Raw genomic sequence first — 17,353 nt, forward strand, 5'->3', positions numbered from 1 at the left:
GCTACCTGATGCATATTATATTACTTGAACTGTTGAACCATTAGGCTACATCAGGACTTACTTTGTCTTGTTTGTACACGTGCTCAGTATTGACGGTATCAAGCCATATTCAAAGCTTCAATGTTTCATCAACATAATCAAACACAAAAAAACAGTTGATTGGGATCAGCATATATAGGGTTTCAATTTAGTAATATTCTTCAATCAAGTAATTGAGCATTGTAGAGAACAAAAAAATTTAGACAGTATTCATCCCTAAAGACAGTGTTGACATTTAATAATTCTGAAGCAATTGTAATTATATCAACACTTGTAAAGCTACACTCCTAGTTAATTAATTAATTGGTGGTCTTATTCTTGCATATACTCACGAACACAAGTAAAATAGGTACAGTACACATTTTCTCTTATGCTATACATTGCGACCAAAATTATCAACTGGGTTGGTAAATGGAAAGGAACATTTTTGACATCTTGAATGACAGACTCCACTAATGTGAATTAAATGACAGACTCTACTAATGTGAATAAGCAAATTGAACGGTAGACAGTTGATGTACTCCACAACACATCTCTAATCTTATCTGCGCGTTAGTGTACAGTACCTAAGCATGCATGATAAATATATCTACACTATTAAGGAACCCGCAATATCGATATCGATACAAGTACAGTCATGTATCAAATTGCACGACATTCCGAATAATACTTTCTGGCTAAGATGCAATGTGGCAGAAATCAACCAAAAAGACAACGCACAACGACAGGATACAACATGAACAAACACATGCCAGCTGCAGATGCACTGCCTAGATACCATAAAACAGGTAGTCTGTAGAGATACGCGTACGTATGGTTACATAATAATTAAACATGTATACACTACAGTGGCTACTAGCGACATAAATATTTTGGTAGCTACACCAAATCGAGCAGTTACAAGAAATTTTCTACAAAACCACATCCCAGGAATTACATATTACAGTATCTAGGTCTACTTACTTTGAGCAGTTCAAAATAACTTCTACGAAAACTGTCAATCCGTACAGTATTTACGTTTCAACTTCCCGGATATACCATTGCTCGGCTCGCTGTGACTCGATCTGTACCCGACACTTGTCAAGCCGGTATCTACCGTATCTGTATCAGCCTCTAGCAGAGAATACAGGCAGTTCTAGAATCCAACAGCACGTGTACAGCTGTCACATTTCAGAAGAGCTAATTCAAAATAGTTCCGAAACCGTAGTTCAAATGTAAGACCTACGGTGTGCTTAGTAATTGGATTTGTTGTACAATTCAAGGTATGTTTTTGAAGCCAACCTGTATATTACAGTAACCATATGCTTTGAGGTTGTTCCCTGAAGCAACTAGGAACCTTATCTTGAGTTCTAATTTGCTCAATATGCATGTGTACATGTAAATGGTAGTACAGCCAATTATCTAGACAACATACTGCTACTTATATTCAGTCTTCTTCTAACGTTTGATGAAGAATGTCTGTCTTTTCTTTGCCTACAATTCCAGTTTTAGTTGTCGTCGTGGTAGTTTACAGAAGCAGTCTTGTCGACTGTGGTCATATGCAGTTACCAAATGACAGCTCAGATAGACCTTTAACGATCCAAAAGTCAGCAGATACGAGAGATCAAAGAAAGAGTGCTGGAGTGAAGGTATGTCTTGATCTGCATTGTCTTTATTATTACTATTGCTGCTGCTGTTGCTGCTCCTGCTGCTGTTGCTGCTCCTGCTGCTGCTTGTTGCTGCTGCTGTCTGCCTGCTGCTGTCTGCCTGCTGCTGCTGCTGCTGCTGCTGTTGTTGTTGTTGTTGGTGTTGCTGTTGCTGCTGCTGCTGACAACAGTTGGCAGCACAGCAACAGCAATTAGCAAAGGAAAACGGTAGCAATTACAGTACTAACAAGGGCAGTGCTTGCTACTGTGAATCCTACACATACAGTTTTGTCAGGCAAGTCTATACTTGAGCAACTATTCGAAATGGATTGTATGTCTTTAGTATTTTTTCATACAAACTAAAATTTTGAAATTTAGACATCAAGACTATACACTTGGAAGGTATAGTGTCTGTTCTATTTTAATAAAAACAAACTTGTTTTACTTTTTTTAGAAAGTTTATCATTGCACAAAAGACAGTCTTTGCTGATAGTTGAACACGCTAGGTCGTGTACCTGCAATTGCAACTAAGTTGCAATGAATGATTTTGAGTGATACGCTAGGAATAAAAATCTGCAATAAGCAAGAAAATGAAACAGATAGCCACACACTTTTGATTATTGGAAATTATTCTTTGCACACACATGTGCTACCTACAGCGCTATTATTATACCTACAGCGCTATTATTAGATGGGCATGTTTAACCTAAGGAGATTGAGAGCTGTCATTCTTCATTAAGTGTAAACAATTGCAATTGAAATAAACTAATAACGACGACCTGTATATGTTAATGTTTATAGGGCCATCCAAACACAAAAGCATCAGATAAGCAATCATCATATTCGTTTCAGCAACAAGTGATCAATTTGAATGATTGTAACAATGAAAGTTATTACGGCCATCATGTTTGTGACATAAGGAAATGCGGTAGAAAGTGCTTTCATGGCTGCTCTCTGTGGTGTCTGGAAAAAATACATAGTAACCCAGTTGACATTCCTTTAGTTTGCTTCACGAGCAGATGCAACATTGTGGGAAAAGAAGTCATCACCGCATTTTCTAGCCGCATTGTCTCTGTGGTCGAGACACGGAATCATATTTCTGTTGACGGTTCTAGCTCGTTGTCATTTAACCTCAGTCTGTTGCGTCAAGCAGGATTTCAATTCAATCGCTTCTCTACTAGAGCCTCTGTAGAAGCAAGCGCTCACACCAATTGTTTTACGAAATCGTTACTACACGACGTGGAATTCAAGGTCAGGTTTGACAATGTTACCGCTTGGACGCAATCGTTCAAAGCGGCGAAAAAGCGTCGTCTTATGTTGGAAGTTCCGTCTACGGTCGGTTATTTGTCACTCGAAATCGAGCGGTCATGTCCGGGAGCTACATGTTCAAGCTATGCCTACCAGTGCTTTGTTGTTAAGTGGTTACAACCGAGTCTAAAGAAAAGATCGTCTCTCGTGTCATCTTGTTACAAGACATGCCTTTCTGTGGCGCCACGTGAGCTTTATCTGCAGTGTTTGTTTCCAGTCTGTCCCGGTCATTGTACTGATAGTAACACCGAAAGTTCGTTTGTACTTACACAGAAATCTAACGTTTGCCCACTCTCTGATACAATCGATGTCTCGCTACATCGACCCGCATCGAGATTGATTTACTCAGATACGGACAACGCTGTCACATTTCGTTTGGATCCTCTGAGGCGTCGCGGATATAGTTTCGACGTTTTTCGCACCGCCGTAGCGGTCGTTTCGAGCACCGACGTCTGCTCATCGTCGGTAGCTTTCAGTGTGTTGCTGGATGGTAAAGAATTCCTCAAGCGGTTTGTCCGATCATGTGGTCGAAATCAGTCAAGCTTCGAAACGGGAACAAAAACAAAAATTTCAATAGACGGAGACATGCTAGTCGTAATGACCGGAGCGAGCAAACTAACGCTCGTTGCCGAGTCGGCGGGCAGTGCAAGTGTAGTTTGGATCAATCCCAAACTGTCGAAGTCTTTACCGCCTCCCGTTTTTACGCCGTGCAATAGCACGTGTGTTGACAGTCTAGACGATGCTCGAATCTATCTGAGCTGTTTCATGGGAGCGTGCGACGGGAGCGTGATTCGTATCAGTTACGCTCCCTTCTTCACGTTAAATTATCATTATCACAAGCGATTTGGAAGTCGTTCCGGTATCGGAGTCAACAGAGCAGGAGACTGGACAAAAGGACATCGTCTCATACAACTGAAAGACCGCCACGGTCACGTGACCACATTCTCGTTCGGTATCGGAGCGCATCCCGACTCGTCTATCACCTTCGATATGGATGCGCTTCGTAGTCGCGGTTACAGATTTCATTTCTTCTACGCAACGTTGGGCATAAATTATGGTTCCGGTTGTAGCCGCAGGCAAACAGCTAGCGTTCTATTTCGAGTTTACTCAGATAACGTAGTTGTTTTTGACCGGCTAATAGACGACTTGACAACATCTGAGACCATTTTGTGTGATGTGCGCAATACGCGGTATTTAACACTGATAACGAGAGTCGGGTTTGCTGGTAGCTGTCAGCATGCAGTGTGGGCCGGAGCCGAACTAATAATGGGAAGATTTGCAAGTGCGACAGCCAAAGCGGAACAAAGTAATTGACGACTATGTAATCCAGCTAAGTCAACGATATGCTGATAGAGATGCATAAGGACGGCGTGAACAAATGTTTGTAATCTTTTAATTAAGTTTCTGACTTCTGTATGTTTAGTCAATTTGTGTTTTGCTGCTTTTGATAAAGTGCAGTTTTGTTTGGTTCTAAGTAAAGTCTGATGAGCACAATAATGTGTAAGTCAGACTCAACTATTCATAGAATTAAATTAACAAAAATCAGCATAAAAACTTGCGTTGAGGAATCACTCATCTATTTACAAAAAATGCTATTAAATTTATGTGTGTTGTCAAAATTGAGTTGTAGAGTTGCGACCACAATCGCTGGAATACGTATTGGTACTGGACGTACGGTACAGTACACTGTAGTGAACGCACGGTACGGTACCGGTTGCGCACGTTCACGGTATCGCATCACCAGACTCCGAGGCAGCGGATGTGATGTCGTCATTTGAGGAATTGGGTTTGAGCAACTGGCTGCTTCAACAATGCAAGAGTGTGGGATTCCTCACTCCTACTGCTATTCAAGCACACTGTATATTACCTATTCTGCAAGGTTTTGACCATTCAATCAATTTTTTTACGTTCGTGAAGTAGGCACAGTTACAGGAGTATTGTCTGTGTTGAAGGTCGGGATTGCTTGGGTTGTGCAAAGACAGGTAGTGGAAAAACTGCGGCGTTTGCATTGCCCATTTTACAGAAAATCTCGATGGATCCGTACGGGATATTTTGCCTCGTTCTTACCCCGACAAGAGAGCTTGCTTACCAAATAGCTGACCAGTTTCGTGTTCTTGGGAAGCCTATCGGTTTGAGAGACAGCGTCATCGTTGGAGGCATGGGTAAGATGGAGTTAACGTTGCACGTAGTAATTAATTCTAGAAGGTCCTCAGGAATTCTGTATCATAGCTATAGATGCGTTTTGTTATCACCTTTAATTAATTTAATATAGCTGAGTAAGAACTATTTTTAAGTGTTAATTTGTTATAATTGCGAGTACGTGTAATACAAGTAGATTTATGCTTGTTTTGTGCTCTGTTTGAGTAAATGTTCGGAACAGACTTTATATTAACTTCATGTAGTGTCTAGAAGACTCTAATGCAAACAGCATTGACCTTTTTTTCTATTTGAATTTGGTTTTTGCTATTTCTAAGAATCTTGTAGGTCTCATATTAGCCGTGAAAGAAAGTGGGCACTCAGCAAACAAAATGAAAAATTATAGTGACTATTTTTATAGACTAATGTAATGGTAGTAATTTATCCTCGGTTTGCATTAATAGATGCATCAAGGCTTGTGACATTTTGACTTTTAAGGATTTCTTGTGACTGAGCAAGAACACACAGTACTCTGATCACATGATCGAGTGCTTGCAAAAAGGGTTGAATATTGGCTCATTGAGTTTGAATATAACAGATTTAGAGCTTCAAACGACTGATACTGGATTGCTTGTGACATAGGTGACAGCACATATGGAAATTGGCGTTTATGCATGAATGGAAATGTCTAACCATTGCTAATAAAAGCAACTTCTTAAAGACTTCTGTTCTTCAATATCAATGTTGAAATTTTATCAAACTACTTATCTTGCGTTTTGTACAAAAGTTATGCTCGATGTTGTATAGAGAGAACAGTAACTAATACTACTGAGAAATCAGTGATCAATGTTGCTTTGCATGCATAACTTAGAATTAGTGGATATGGTATTAGGCCACATTGTAGTCCAATTTATAGCAATAATATAGATGTACAAGGCACATGTAAAAGTGACCAAATGTAGACAACTGTTCTGTCACAATGAGCTTAAACAGATGAGAGTAAATACAGTCAATATGTGGCAGTGCTTTTCACTTGATGTCTTTTGGGTTTTTTAATTTTACCTTCACTTGTACTTTTGTTTAGCCATAATATTGAATCACATTAAATTATATAGTATACAGTTAGTACGTAAACTGCTAATGTCTACTTACAGGTTTTGCAATACATTTTCTTTCATGCACATGTTTTCTAGATATGATGAAGCAGAGTTTAGACCTTGCAAAAACACCTCATATCGTCATAGCAACTCCAGGTCGACTTGCTGACCACATCAGAAGCACTGACACATTTACATTGAAGAAGATTAAATTTCTCGTATTGACAAAACATGTCAGGCCCTTACGATAATGTGATAAATAAATTTGTAGGTTCTTGACGAAGCCGATCATTTACTGGAGAAAAGCTTCTCTGATGATCTTGCAGTAATATTTGATGCTTTATCACAGCAGCGACAGACTCTATTATTTAGTGCTACTTTAACGGATGCTCTCCAAGAGCTACAGAGGCTGGCTAATCGAAAACCATTCTTTTTTCAAATGACATCTAGGTATAGACATTGGTGTATTGGTCAGTTGTTATACAGAATTATTCAAAAATTATTGCAGTGTAGCCACTGTTGAAGAGCTCGAGCAGCGTTATGTCATCATGCCTGCTAAAGTGTGTTTGTAGCATAATGCATTTATGTGTATTTTATTATGCTGTTGGTCTCCTAGGTGAAAGAATGTTATCTTGTTCATTTGCTCCAACATTTGCACAATGCTGAAAGCAAGAGCATTATTATCTTTACTCCAACATGTCGGTGAGCTGCATGTGCATCATCATGTTATAGATACTGTTGTTAACGTGTATACTTGCAATCAGGAATTGTCAAGTTTTGTCTCAATTGTTGACTCGTTTAGAATTTCCCTGTGCTGCCCTTCACTCACTGCTTTCACAGGTGAGATAATGTGATAAGTTTTGTTTCAAGTTAAATGCTAATAATGAACTCGGTTCTAACTGATGCTTGATTATAAGTATAGGTTATTGAAGCCATATAGCCTGCTAATCATACGATTAATTATTTATACCGTGGTCATGTGACATGTATAAGTATAAGTGAGAGTGCGATAATAATCGGACACCACCTCTGACTGGTCGCACATCACGTGACTATAGTATACGTTTGTATATAACACAGTAAACTACAGTTGTTGTAGTCTGTGACTGGGTCTCTCCTTTATATATAGAGATTAAGTTTATTTGATTGATTTAAAGTACAAGGCTACTGAGCAGTTTATCATTGTGTACTAACTGATTAATATCATCACTAAATTGCAAGTATCCTAAAATGGGAATTTCAAGACATTTGAAGAAATGTTTTAAAGTCATCTAAATACATAGTACTTGATCTTCGCTTGTTTTGGCTGTGTTTACATGAATTTTATTTTATTTTATGCTGTATTAAAGCCATGTGTCGCTTTAATGTGCTTGTTGACATTTTAGCGTGTTCGATTGGCTTCTCTAGCTAAGTTCAAGTCACAGCAAGTAAAGATACTTGTTGCAACTGATGTAGGGTGTAGGTACGTTTATTATAGTTTGTCGATGCCTTGCAGCACTAACAATTCATCATTCTTTTCAGAGGACTTGATATTCCAACCGTTCAGGTTGTTATTAACTTTAACGTACCATCAAGTCCTAAAGCTTATATTCATAGAGTTGGCAGAACAGCACGTGCAGGTTAACCTCAAATTGCTTAATTCGTGTCACACAGTAGCATTGTGTGTTACAGGGCGACACGGTTTGGCTGTGACACTCATAACACAATACGATGTTGATAGAATTCATGCCATCGAAGCTTCTATAAGTGAGTGCTTTAGAAATACGTAGCAAATAGGCCACATATATGGATGATGATATGGATAGTGATAAATATAAAGCAGTAAGAGGATAGATGATAGATGATGTTACAATCCAGCATTCTGCTCAGAAAGATTGGAAATTTATGAATGACAATTAGCATTTCTATTTGCAATACTGTTGATGTAGGATCGAATCCTTAGGATCAAATACTTTTAGATGGTCACACTTGTAGTATGTGATTGTTCTATTTTGATACGCCACTGTGTGTGTGTGTGTGTGTGTGTGTGTGTGTGTGTGTGTGTGTGTGTGTGTGTGTGTGTGTGTGTGTGTGTGTGTGTGTGTGTGTACCAAAGTTGTGGCCAAACCATGTCAACTACTTTCACGACAAGATTATGGCAAATTGCACCTGATTCGGTCAGTTACTCATTTAACTTGCTCAACTGTGCCCATATTGAAGCCACATTGAAACAGTATTTAAACTGTTTTATGTAAAATGTTTACATTGGTACCAATATGTTAAACACACCAAACCGAGTTAGCGAATAGAGAACAACAACAACAACTAGACAAGTGCTACTTGCACTGGTCTGGGCAAGACTGCAGTGAAGCTGCATGCTATTAGGAGCATCCACAGATGGCCTATAATGGATTTAGATTCAGATATAGAGTGTAGCCATATAATAGAGTGTGCACAACATACCATGTTAAGAATTTGTCATTAGTAGTTGGTGTTGAGAGTGTGAAAGAGTTGCAGTTGACCACTCTTTGAAATGCCATTGTAATGATGTGAAGACATTATGCCTTGCCATAATGCCTGTCTCCTATGCATTATCGGTTATTCTTGGCTAAGAAGTTGTTATAGGACTAAACACTAATTCTAAATCGGTAACTTAGATGGCTGCAAACATATTTGTTTATAGAACCTCTGCCTCTTGCCAGACTTAATCAAGAAGGAAGACTTAAATTTTTGTCTCATCCTGTTCCAGACTAATTGCACTATGCCATACCATTCCTTGGAGAGGACACCCAAGTGACATGGTGTCAGTGTGAATGGTGTCTAAATATCTAGACAAAGTGACAAAGACACAATACGCTTTTTGGGCATGTCCTTATATAAGCTGAGCAACCTCCTTTATTGCTATAGGGTGTCACATGTGAATGGGGCGGGTGGCTATGGGCAATGGTCTACGATACCATGTATTATCTCTAATATAATCACAGGTCTCCAATACAGTTATGTCTCCAATAAAGCACACTACAGGACCTCATCCAAAGAATAAAGTCACAGTCTCCAATAAAAGCGCATGTCACACTAACAGTAGTCAAACATAATGTATTGGATGGTAGTAGATGTAAGTATTGTTAATGTAAGCACAGTTGAGTTAAACAACGTTGAAATTATATATAGGATACAGTCTCCAACAAAGACACGTCTCTAGTAAAGATACATCTAGCTATCAGGCCCTTTGAAAAATAAGAAGGGCATGTTTATATTAGAGATACAGAATTACAGTTTCAAGTCATGTGATATTTGGCAGCTTAGCTATCACAGGTGGGATAAGCTTTATAATCCTATCTACTGTAACTCTTCACAACTTGAGTTTCGTTTAATTGAAAGGATTAATGTACCATTACTAAGGCTTTTCATTCAATATTTTGAGGACCTAACATTACGCTTTTAAATTGCAAGCTGTACACTGCCATAGTACAATTAGTACAAGCAAAATTAGAGTGCTTGCTAGTTCACGCAAAATAATCACTATAGGCCATTGGTTCTACTGGTTATTGTAGCTCTTTATGTCTGTTAATTAAAGTTTCAAAGGAGATCAGTGATCACATCTGAGTAAGGTATTTCTGGTATGGTTTGGCAAATTACTACTTGTGGAAGTCAACTAACTTCTAAACATGACTAAAAACCTTTGTTACCTGTTGACAAACTTGCTTTTGTAAAGTGGTATTCTGGCAAGTTTATATTGTCATTATATTATTAGTGAATCAATTCTATACTTAATTAACTATGACATCTTCAAAGAGTGTTCTACACATGCCTACCATGCATTATCGGTGAATCTCTGTTTGCTCATGCACACGATGCTTCCTTGTAGCTACTGACCTGAGATTTACGTGAACATGTAGTAGCTCGTTACATAGTCTATTGTGTGAGAAAATGATGTTTGTCCAGAACTGGCAGACGCAAGTTAAATACAGCAAACAGTCATACATGATACACAACTACATGCCTTCTGTTTTTTAGACACAAAACTCACAGAATACGAAGTTGACGAAACTGAAGTCCACAAACTCATTGATGAGGTCATGATCACCAAGAGAGAGATAGAAATCGTACGCACTATTGCAATTTACCTTGACTGTTTTTGGAATTACCTGCTTGTCACAGAGACTGAATGAAGCCTCGTTTGGCGAAAGCCGCCGGGCAAACAAGAGGAAGCAGCAGCTCATACGAGGAACGGTAAGATTACGGACAAGAACGTCTGAGAGTTCAATACCCATTTATCAATTCTTTCTATCTATATCACATCTACATGCTCCTTGATACAGTGGGTGTTGAACTTTCAGGCTAACAGTAATCACAAATTATTGTTCAATGTCTATTCATACCATGACAGCTACCTCCTGCCAAGAAAAAATAACAGACCAACCTACTGCTATAGAAAGAATGTCTCGTCTACTGATGAGATGCAGATGATAAGACTATTCTCATTTGTCACACATAATATTTAGAGACAATGCATGCTGCTGTACATAGTGAAAGTTAAATTCAAGGTTTTAATTCCCTTGCAAGTCTTGGTCGTTTGGTTTAGAAATCTTTGAAGCCTCAATGATGGCTTTGAAACAAAACTCATATTGCTCTGGTGTTTGTATTGAGAAGGCACGCTGACATCGCATCTTCCTAACGATGCCTTCCACATTCACCTTTCCTGTAGCATCCAGTTGCTGTAGTCCAATGTCTATAGCACCAAGTGTTCCTGTCCGACCAATTCCGGCACTGCAGTGCATGACAATTGGAGGACGTCGCTCATCTTGTGCAAGGTGCTTTGAATTTTCATCATGAACATTACGTATGTCATCAAGGAATTGTAGAAATGACTGTGCACTCGGAGGCACACCAAAATCTGGCCAACCAGTAAACTGATATTGAGTAACACTGCGTGAATCATCACCCTGAAAGAAAAAAAGCAGTGAAAGCATGAAAGCAACAACATGCAATCGAGGCAGCAATGAAATAAAAAACTAGACACCAGTTTTCTATGCTGTGATATGATCTACATGTTGGTAAATTACACATTTAATTAAATGAAACTATGTTTGGCAATAATCAAATCCATGAACAGTATGCTAAATCATAACACACCATAGTAACTACTTTTTCTAATTCATGTCATGAAGGAATATCACACTGGCTGAATCATAATATGGTGCTAGTTACTTTACCTTTATCACATGAAATTGTCTGACAGTGTAGTCTTGTCGAACTGTTTCACCTGTAGATGTAATAACAACATCACCATACTGTGCAGTTCCATCTACTTCAGGCCAATACTGGCCACACTTCATGCGACCTCGTTCCCACAGTCTAAGAACAACATCACTACATTACGCCACAAGATAGAAAACAAGCTACAGCCAAATTTTGTCATAGTAAATTGAACAATGGCAAGTAATACAATACGAGTTTACATATCCAGACCTTCTCATGCTGAAACATTGGAAAGGTCTGCAGAAATGGAAGTCATTGTGTACAACAAAGATCGTGACAGAGAGGTACACATGCTTCTCTAAACTGTCATCTCTTGATGACACATGCCTCTCTTAAACAAACAAGGATATCCACAATTAATAGTACGTATTTATAGTATTGTTGTTATTGATACAGAGGGTGATGTGGATTTACCTGTAGACATAACGAAGAATATTACCCTCTAGAGACAATATTCCTATGGTTGCTTGATTATTATTTTAAACTTCTACATAAGATGGTAGGTGAGATCATCACTATGGTAGTCTGATGAACATCCTCCATGCAAGCCGCCCTCGAATAAAACCCACCCTTGATTGGTAGCCACATCCAGGCTGCAGTTTAAACCGATTTAAGCCATGTCTTTTATTTGCGACATTACAGTATGTGCCAAAGACCAAGCTGTTCATGTCTGGAGCTGAGATCTGAGTCTTTCATTCAATGTCAATGCCAAATGCCCTGTCAGGCTATATATCAGGCTTACTCATACTGTCTCTCTGCAATGCTCTGGCATGCAGGGAAAAGAACATGACACTTTCAGTTTATCCCTGTGAAGACATAAAATTATCTGTGAAGATAACTGAAAGGTGTGGTACGTCATGGACATTTTCTGACGAGTGTTTAAAGTCAATATCTAGAGATGTTCATGAACAAATAAAATGTCAACATGTACTACTCTAACATGGAAACAATGTACTACACTATGGAAACAATGTACTACACTAGGAGCTCACAGGCTTAACCTCTTTTTTAGACTCTTCAGAGAAATTGTTTAGAAAACAACGGAGAGCAACAACATTACTCTAGGAATGAAGCCCGTGCGTGCATGTTCCATTTAGACCTTGCTTTTGGAGGTCATCTCACAACTCCAATTTACTCAAAGCTGTAATTGCTTGAAAACAAGCTGCAGCAGTAAACCCAAAACATGACAATCACAAAGTCAATTTGGCCATTGGCCTGTCAAGACAGTCAGAATTCGGTGAGCTGCCAGTCTTAATCAAATTCCCACAAGCTATTGCACCAGAGATTAATCTCCAAGTATTTTACCTGTAATCGGCACCCTTACCATAACAACTAGAAGTATGCAAACCTCTGTTGACATGCTGCTTCAAAAAGCTACCAGCACCATTGGTTGCTATTTCACCATAGGAATGCAGTCCGATGTCCAGATCTGATACCCAATTTGTCTTCATGCAGAATTGACTTTCTAGCGACTGTTTTGCTAAGTCAACATTGTGTAGTATGTATGAGCAGATTGGCCTTACAACACTGATAAATGCATTTCATTAACAGCGCAAAATCATAAGTTGCCTTTATCATTTGCTGTGGCACTAACTTTGTTGTCACTAATGTCACAACTAGTGGCTCAAATTATGCTTCATGATTAGACCACATTCCTTGAAACGAAATATATGCATAACGTAAGTGTACGGGCCGTTATATCTTGGTCTTAGTCAACATCCAGTTTGGGATTGTGATGTAACTATAAATGTTTGCATAACGTTGTGTTTAATTAATAGACGAGCGAAGGTATTCTGTCTTTATGTAGTCACGTAACAATGGTTGCATAGCAATAATTTCTAGTGTGTCAAACTAATGCACGGGAACTCAGAAAACAGACTTTGTTCTTCTTCTAGCTTTTCCTTCCCATTCCTTTTGTCAACCCTCAGTCTCCTTTGCTCCTTAGTCGTGTATGGGAGTGAAATCAAGAGTCACCTCAATGTTCTTGCCAAGAAATGTTAATATAGTCAACCCCTCGAAAGGGGACCCTTGATTCAGTTTTAATGCATGTGTTGCTGAGTCAAAATTGCATTCATCTGGCATTGCCATTATGTTGATCCATCTCCCCGTTCAACAATAAATTCATATGACAATTGCTGACACACGTATATAAATAGATAAATAAAGAAATAAATTAAGAATATATCGCGACTTCAATTGACATGACAAGAGACAGGCTCGCTTTGCTTGCCAACAAACAATGGTTGATTAGATGGCTGTAACAGTCAGAAAGACGATACCTGTCTCCTTGAAAAAAAACAATCATGCATGTACCAGGTTATTGCTGTCACCATGCCATTATTGTCACAATTGTTTTTTGTGCAAGGATTTCATCTGCTTGCCCCTTGATAACTAACAATTTAACCTAATTTGCCTATGCAGAGAACGGGCAAATCAGCTACTTGTTAATAAAACTCTAGATGGAGGAATTGGGCTTCTAACTTGGGGCGTGTCGTCACCTTGGAGAGTTTATGATGTAATGAATAGCTCTAATATAATATACTACTGTATTTGCACATGTATCATTTGCAATGCCATGGCTCTGCTTCCTATGGTTTTGAACTGAAATGTGACAATGCTGAGGACAGTTCGAATGCAAAATTTACTGAATTTAGTTCAGCAGAGTGAGACATAGACATGCCATGGACTTGTTAGACTTGGACCTTGTAAGATGGGAGGATTCTATAGTCAATGCCTTCATCAGCTGCTGTTCCAGCAGATCTCAGTTTCCTGGAGGCAAGTAACAATTGTGGACACCATGTTTGTGGTCTTAATTCTCGGTGGTAGAAGTGAACACAACATCTGCACAAAAGTAAGCCATTCATTTGTCAATCGTTCCTTCAGGATTTGTCAATCGGAAGCTTATGTTAATTTCTGTCCAGGAATAGTTTTATCAGTGAAGAAAGGTACTAACAGAATGAAAGCATGAGGGTGCCTAGACCTCGGGCACCCCACTGGACATGACTCTATTGGATTCATAGTAGAACAAATGCATGAGGCAGATTACCATCTACTTCTACTGTGCATGTACAAGAAATCACCCATAACTCAAGAATGAAGCTTTATCTTGCAAATCCACAAATCAAAACCCAAGAAACATTATTTCTTACCCGTAGAAACTTTGTCGTTAAAATCTACCAAGACAGACAGACTGGCAGACAGACAAACAGGCAGACTACCATATGCCCCCTCTGCATATGTGCACCAAGGCATAATCAGGGCAGTTATATCAGAATGTCAATTGTACTTTGTGGAAGTTTCCTTTAAACTTTAATGGCTTCATAACAAAATCTTGACTACGTACTGTAAACTACAAGTACACAAAATGAACTTACTTTGTAGTCATGACAATGATTTGTGTTCTCTGTTCCCACACCATCCTCCAGAAATCAGCATATGTATTACGCAATGGACCTATACACAAACATCACACACACACACACACACACACACACACCACACGCCACATACCACACACACGCCACATACCACACACATGCCACACACACACACGCCACACACACACACACCACACACACACACACACACACACACACACACACACACACACACACACACACACACCACACACACACACCACACACACACACACACACACACACACACACACACACACACACACACACACACACAACTCTTCACAGAAGCCTTATAACAGTTCCTTACCTTGAGTAAAAATGTAGGCTTTCTTCTGCTTGAAACTATCTACAAAATTTGCATTAATGTAATCTGAAAACTACCAAAGCCATATAAACCAAGTGAGATTTTGCATTAAATATATATATATAGAGAGAGAGAGTTACTTCATCTTCATCTAGTAAAGCCAACTTAACACGTGAGTGCTCAAGGCAGAGTACATCAGCATATCTGTTCTTGGACACATTGGCAGGATGACTAAATCAAAGAATTGAATTAAAATTTAAGCTAGTAATAATGTTCCAAATGTACATGTGTGTGAATGCATGCACGCGCACGTGCGTGTGTGTGTGTGTGTGTGTGTGTGTGTGTGTGTGTGTGTGTTTGTTGGCGACTGTAGCTCAATTGGTTAGAGAACGCATTTGGAGAATGGAAACATCCCTGACCTTTGGGTCATAAGTTCAAGTACAGGATGAGTACAGGCGTAATTCCCTTAGGCAAGGAACTTACATGCAATTGCCTCTCTCGACTCAGGAGTATAAATGAGTACCTAATCATTGACTGGGGGTGGACAAGACTACTGGCTTGGCAGAACATCACACAGGAGACGGGTACGTGAAGGCTTGAGGTCCAGTCCTGAGGCTGTGCCAAAGTCAGTGCCTTGGATGCTCTGGCCAAGCACCTATGGGTACGTCAGCGTGGCCTAAAACTCTTGAGTAGCACTGGAGGCCACACCTAGAAATAGGCAGGCGGTACCATCTTAAGTACTGTACTGAAGGGCATGTCCATTTGTGTGTGTGTGTGTGTGTGTGTGTGTGTGTGTGTGTGTGTGTGCATGTGTCACCTTGAAGTATCAAAGTTTCCTGTTGATTTTTCTAGTCTTAACATTGCATACTCTGAATACACTCCTTCACGCCCCCTCTCTCGAAAGGAAGCCTCCAGGCTTTCTATTGAAATGGAATGATCTTCATCTGAGTACACATCTAGATCTTTTGGAGGTAGAGGTGGTGACTCAGGCCAATCTTTGTCTGGTTTATTAGGAACAGGTGGAGTCAAGGCATCTTCTTCAGGAACTACTAACAGCAAGATAAGGCATTGGCAGCAACACAAAAAAGCAAGGTACCTCCATGTTGTCGTTTTGGCGGTTTGTCAGGTGACCGTTGACTTGCCGACGATGACCGCTGCGGTGGTTCAGGAGGTAGATCATTACTTGATGGAGTTGACATTGCTGACTCTGTGACAACCTCTGATGATGTTTCATTTACAAGAGGACTACCTGCTACACGATGAGCTTGAATAGAATCATCTGTCAACGAAGGCAAGAAGGACGATGGAGTAACAGCTTCTGATGATGATTTTTCATCTTCAGATGGGCTGCTCTCTGTCCGTAAAGACTGACTTTGAGAAGATACATCATCCCTCACTGGAGTTGTTACTGCTGGGTGCACAACAGTATGTGATTGTGCAACATCTGATTGCACCACATTATCCACAGGGTGGCTGTCCAAAGTTAGAAGAGGATCAGAAACTTTTCTTGGGTTTCTAAATGCCTGTCCATCTCGCTGCTTTTGATTGTGCTTTATGCAGCTCTTTATCCATGTTGTATGGTTGTGGTCTAACATCCCTCCCAACTGTTTAGGAAGAGATTCTTTGGAAATTCTTAGAAAAATGTCTGACCTGGAAGCTAACGTGATCTACAAAGTGAAAGAAACATCTCTTACACCTGAAGAATACACATAGACATTCAGACATGCATCATATGCACACACACACACACACACACACACACACACACACACACACACACACACACACACACACACACACACACACACACACACACACACACACACACACACACACACACACACACACACACACACACACACACACACACACACACACACACACACACACACACACACACACACACACACACACACACACACACACACACACACACACACACACACACACACACACACACACACACACACACACACACACACACACACACACACACACACACACACACACACACACACACACACACACACACACACACACACACACACACACACACACACACACACACACACACACACACACACACACACACACACACACACACACACACACACACACACACACACACACACACACACACACACACACACACACACACACACACACACACACACACACACACAC

General features: G+C 39.8%; 3 protein-coding genes across 3 annotated transcripts; 2 read left to right on the top strand and 1 right to left on the bottom strand.

Annotated features, from left to right (window-relative positions):
- Nucleotides 1–1,098: 1,098 nt before the first annotated feature.
- LOC134192077 (uncharacterized) lies at nucleotides 1,099–4,556 on the top strand. Its single transcript, XM_062660761.1, has 2 exons — nucleotides 1,099–1,667; nucleotides 2,466–4,556. Exons 1-2 carry the CDS (start codon nucleotides 1,494–1,496, stop codon nucleotides 4,284–4,286), a joined length of 1,995 nt encoding a protein of 664 aa, XP_062516745.1. The 5' UTR covers nucleotides 1,099–1,493; the 3' UTR covers nucleotides 4,287–4,556.
- Nucleotides 4,557–4,734: 178 nt separating this feature from the next.
- Nucleotides 4,735–10,705, top strand: LOC134192223 (probable ATP-dependent RNA helicase DDX49). The gene is made up of 13 exons (XM_062660936.1): nucleotides 4,735–4,851; nucleotides 4,925–5,134; nucleotides 6,302–6,423; nucleotides 6,477–6,655; nucleotides 6,714–6,765; nucleotides 6,822–6,907; nucleotides 6,970–7,045; nucleotides 7,591–7,667; nucleotides 7,727–7,824; nucleotides 7,877–7,951; nucleotides 10,202–10,290; nucleotides 10,346–10,417; nucleotides 10,575–10,705. Exons 1-13 carry the CDS (start codon nucleotides 4,737–4,739, stop codon nucleotides 10,596–10,598), a joined length of 1,275 nt encoding a protein of 424 aa, XP_062516920.1. The 5' UTR covers nucleotides 4,735–4,736; the 3' UTR covers nucleotides 10,599–10,705.
- On the bottom strand, nucleotides 10,430–15,311 carry LOC134192226 (tyrosine-protein phosphatase non-receptor type 9-like). The gene is made up of 4 exons (XM_062660940.1): nucleotides 15,173–15,311; nucleotides 14,821–14,899; nucleotides 11,401–11,542; nucleotides 10,430–11,130 (listed from the first exon to the last, which is right to left on the bottom strand). Exons 2-4 carry the CDS (start codon nucleotides 14,862–14,864, stop codon nucleotides 10,735–10,737), a joined length of 582 nt encoding a protein of 193 aa, XP_062516924.1. The 5' UTR covers nucleotides 14,865–14,899; nucleotides 15,173–15,311; the 3' UTR covers nucleotides 10,430–10,734.
- Nucleotides 15,312–17,353: the final 2,042 nt, after the last annotated feature.

Source organism: Corticium candelabrum, chromosome 16, assembly GCF_963422355.1.
Source record: "Corticium candelabrum chromosome 16, ooCorCand1.1, whole genome shotgun sequence".
In the NCBI taxonomy this organism is placed as follows: Eukaryota; Metazoa; Porifera; class Homoscleromorpha; order Homosclerophorida; family Plakinidae; genus Corticium; species Corticium candelabrum.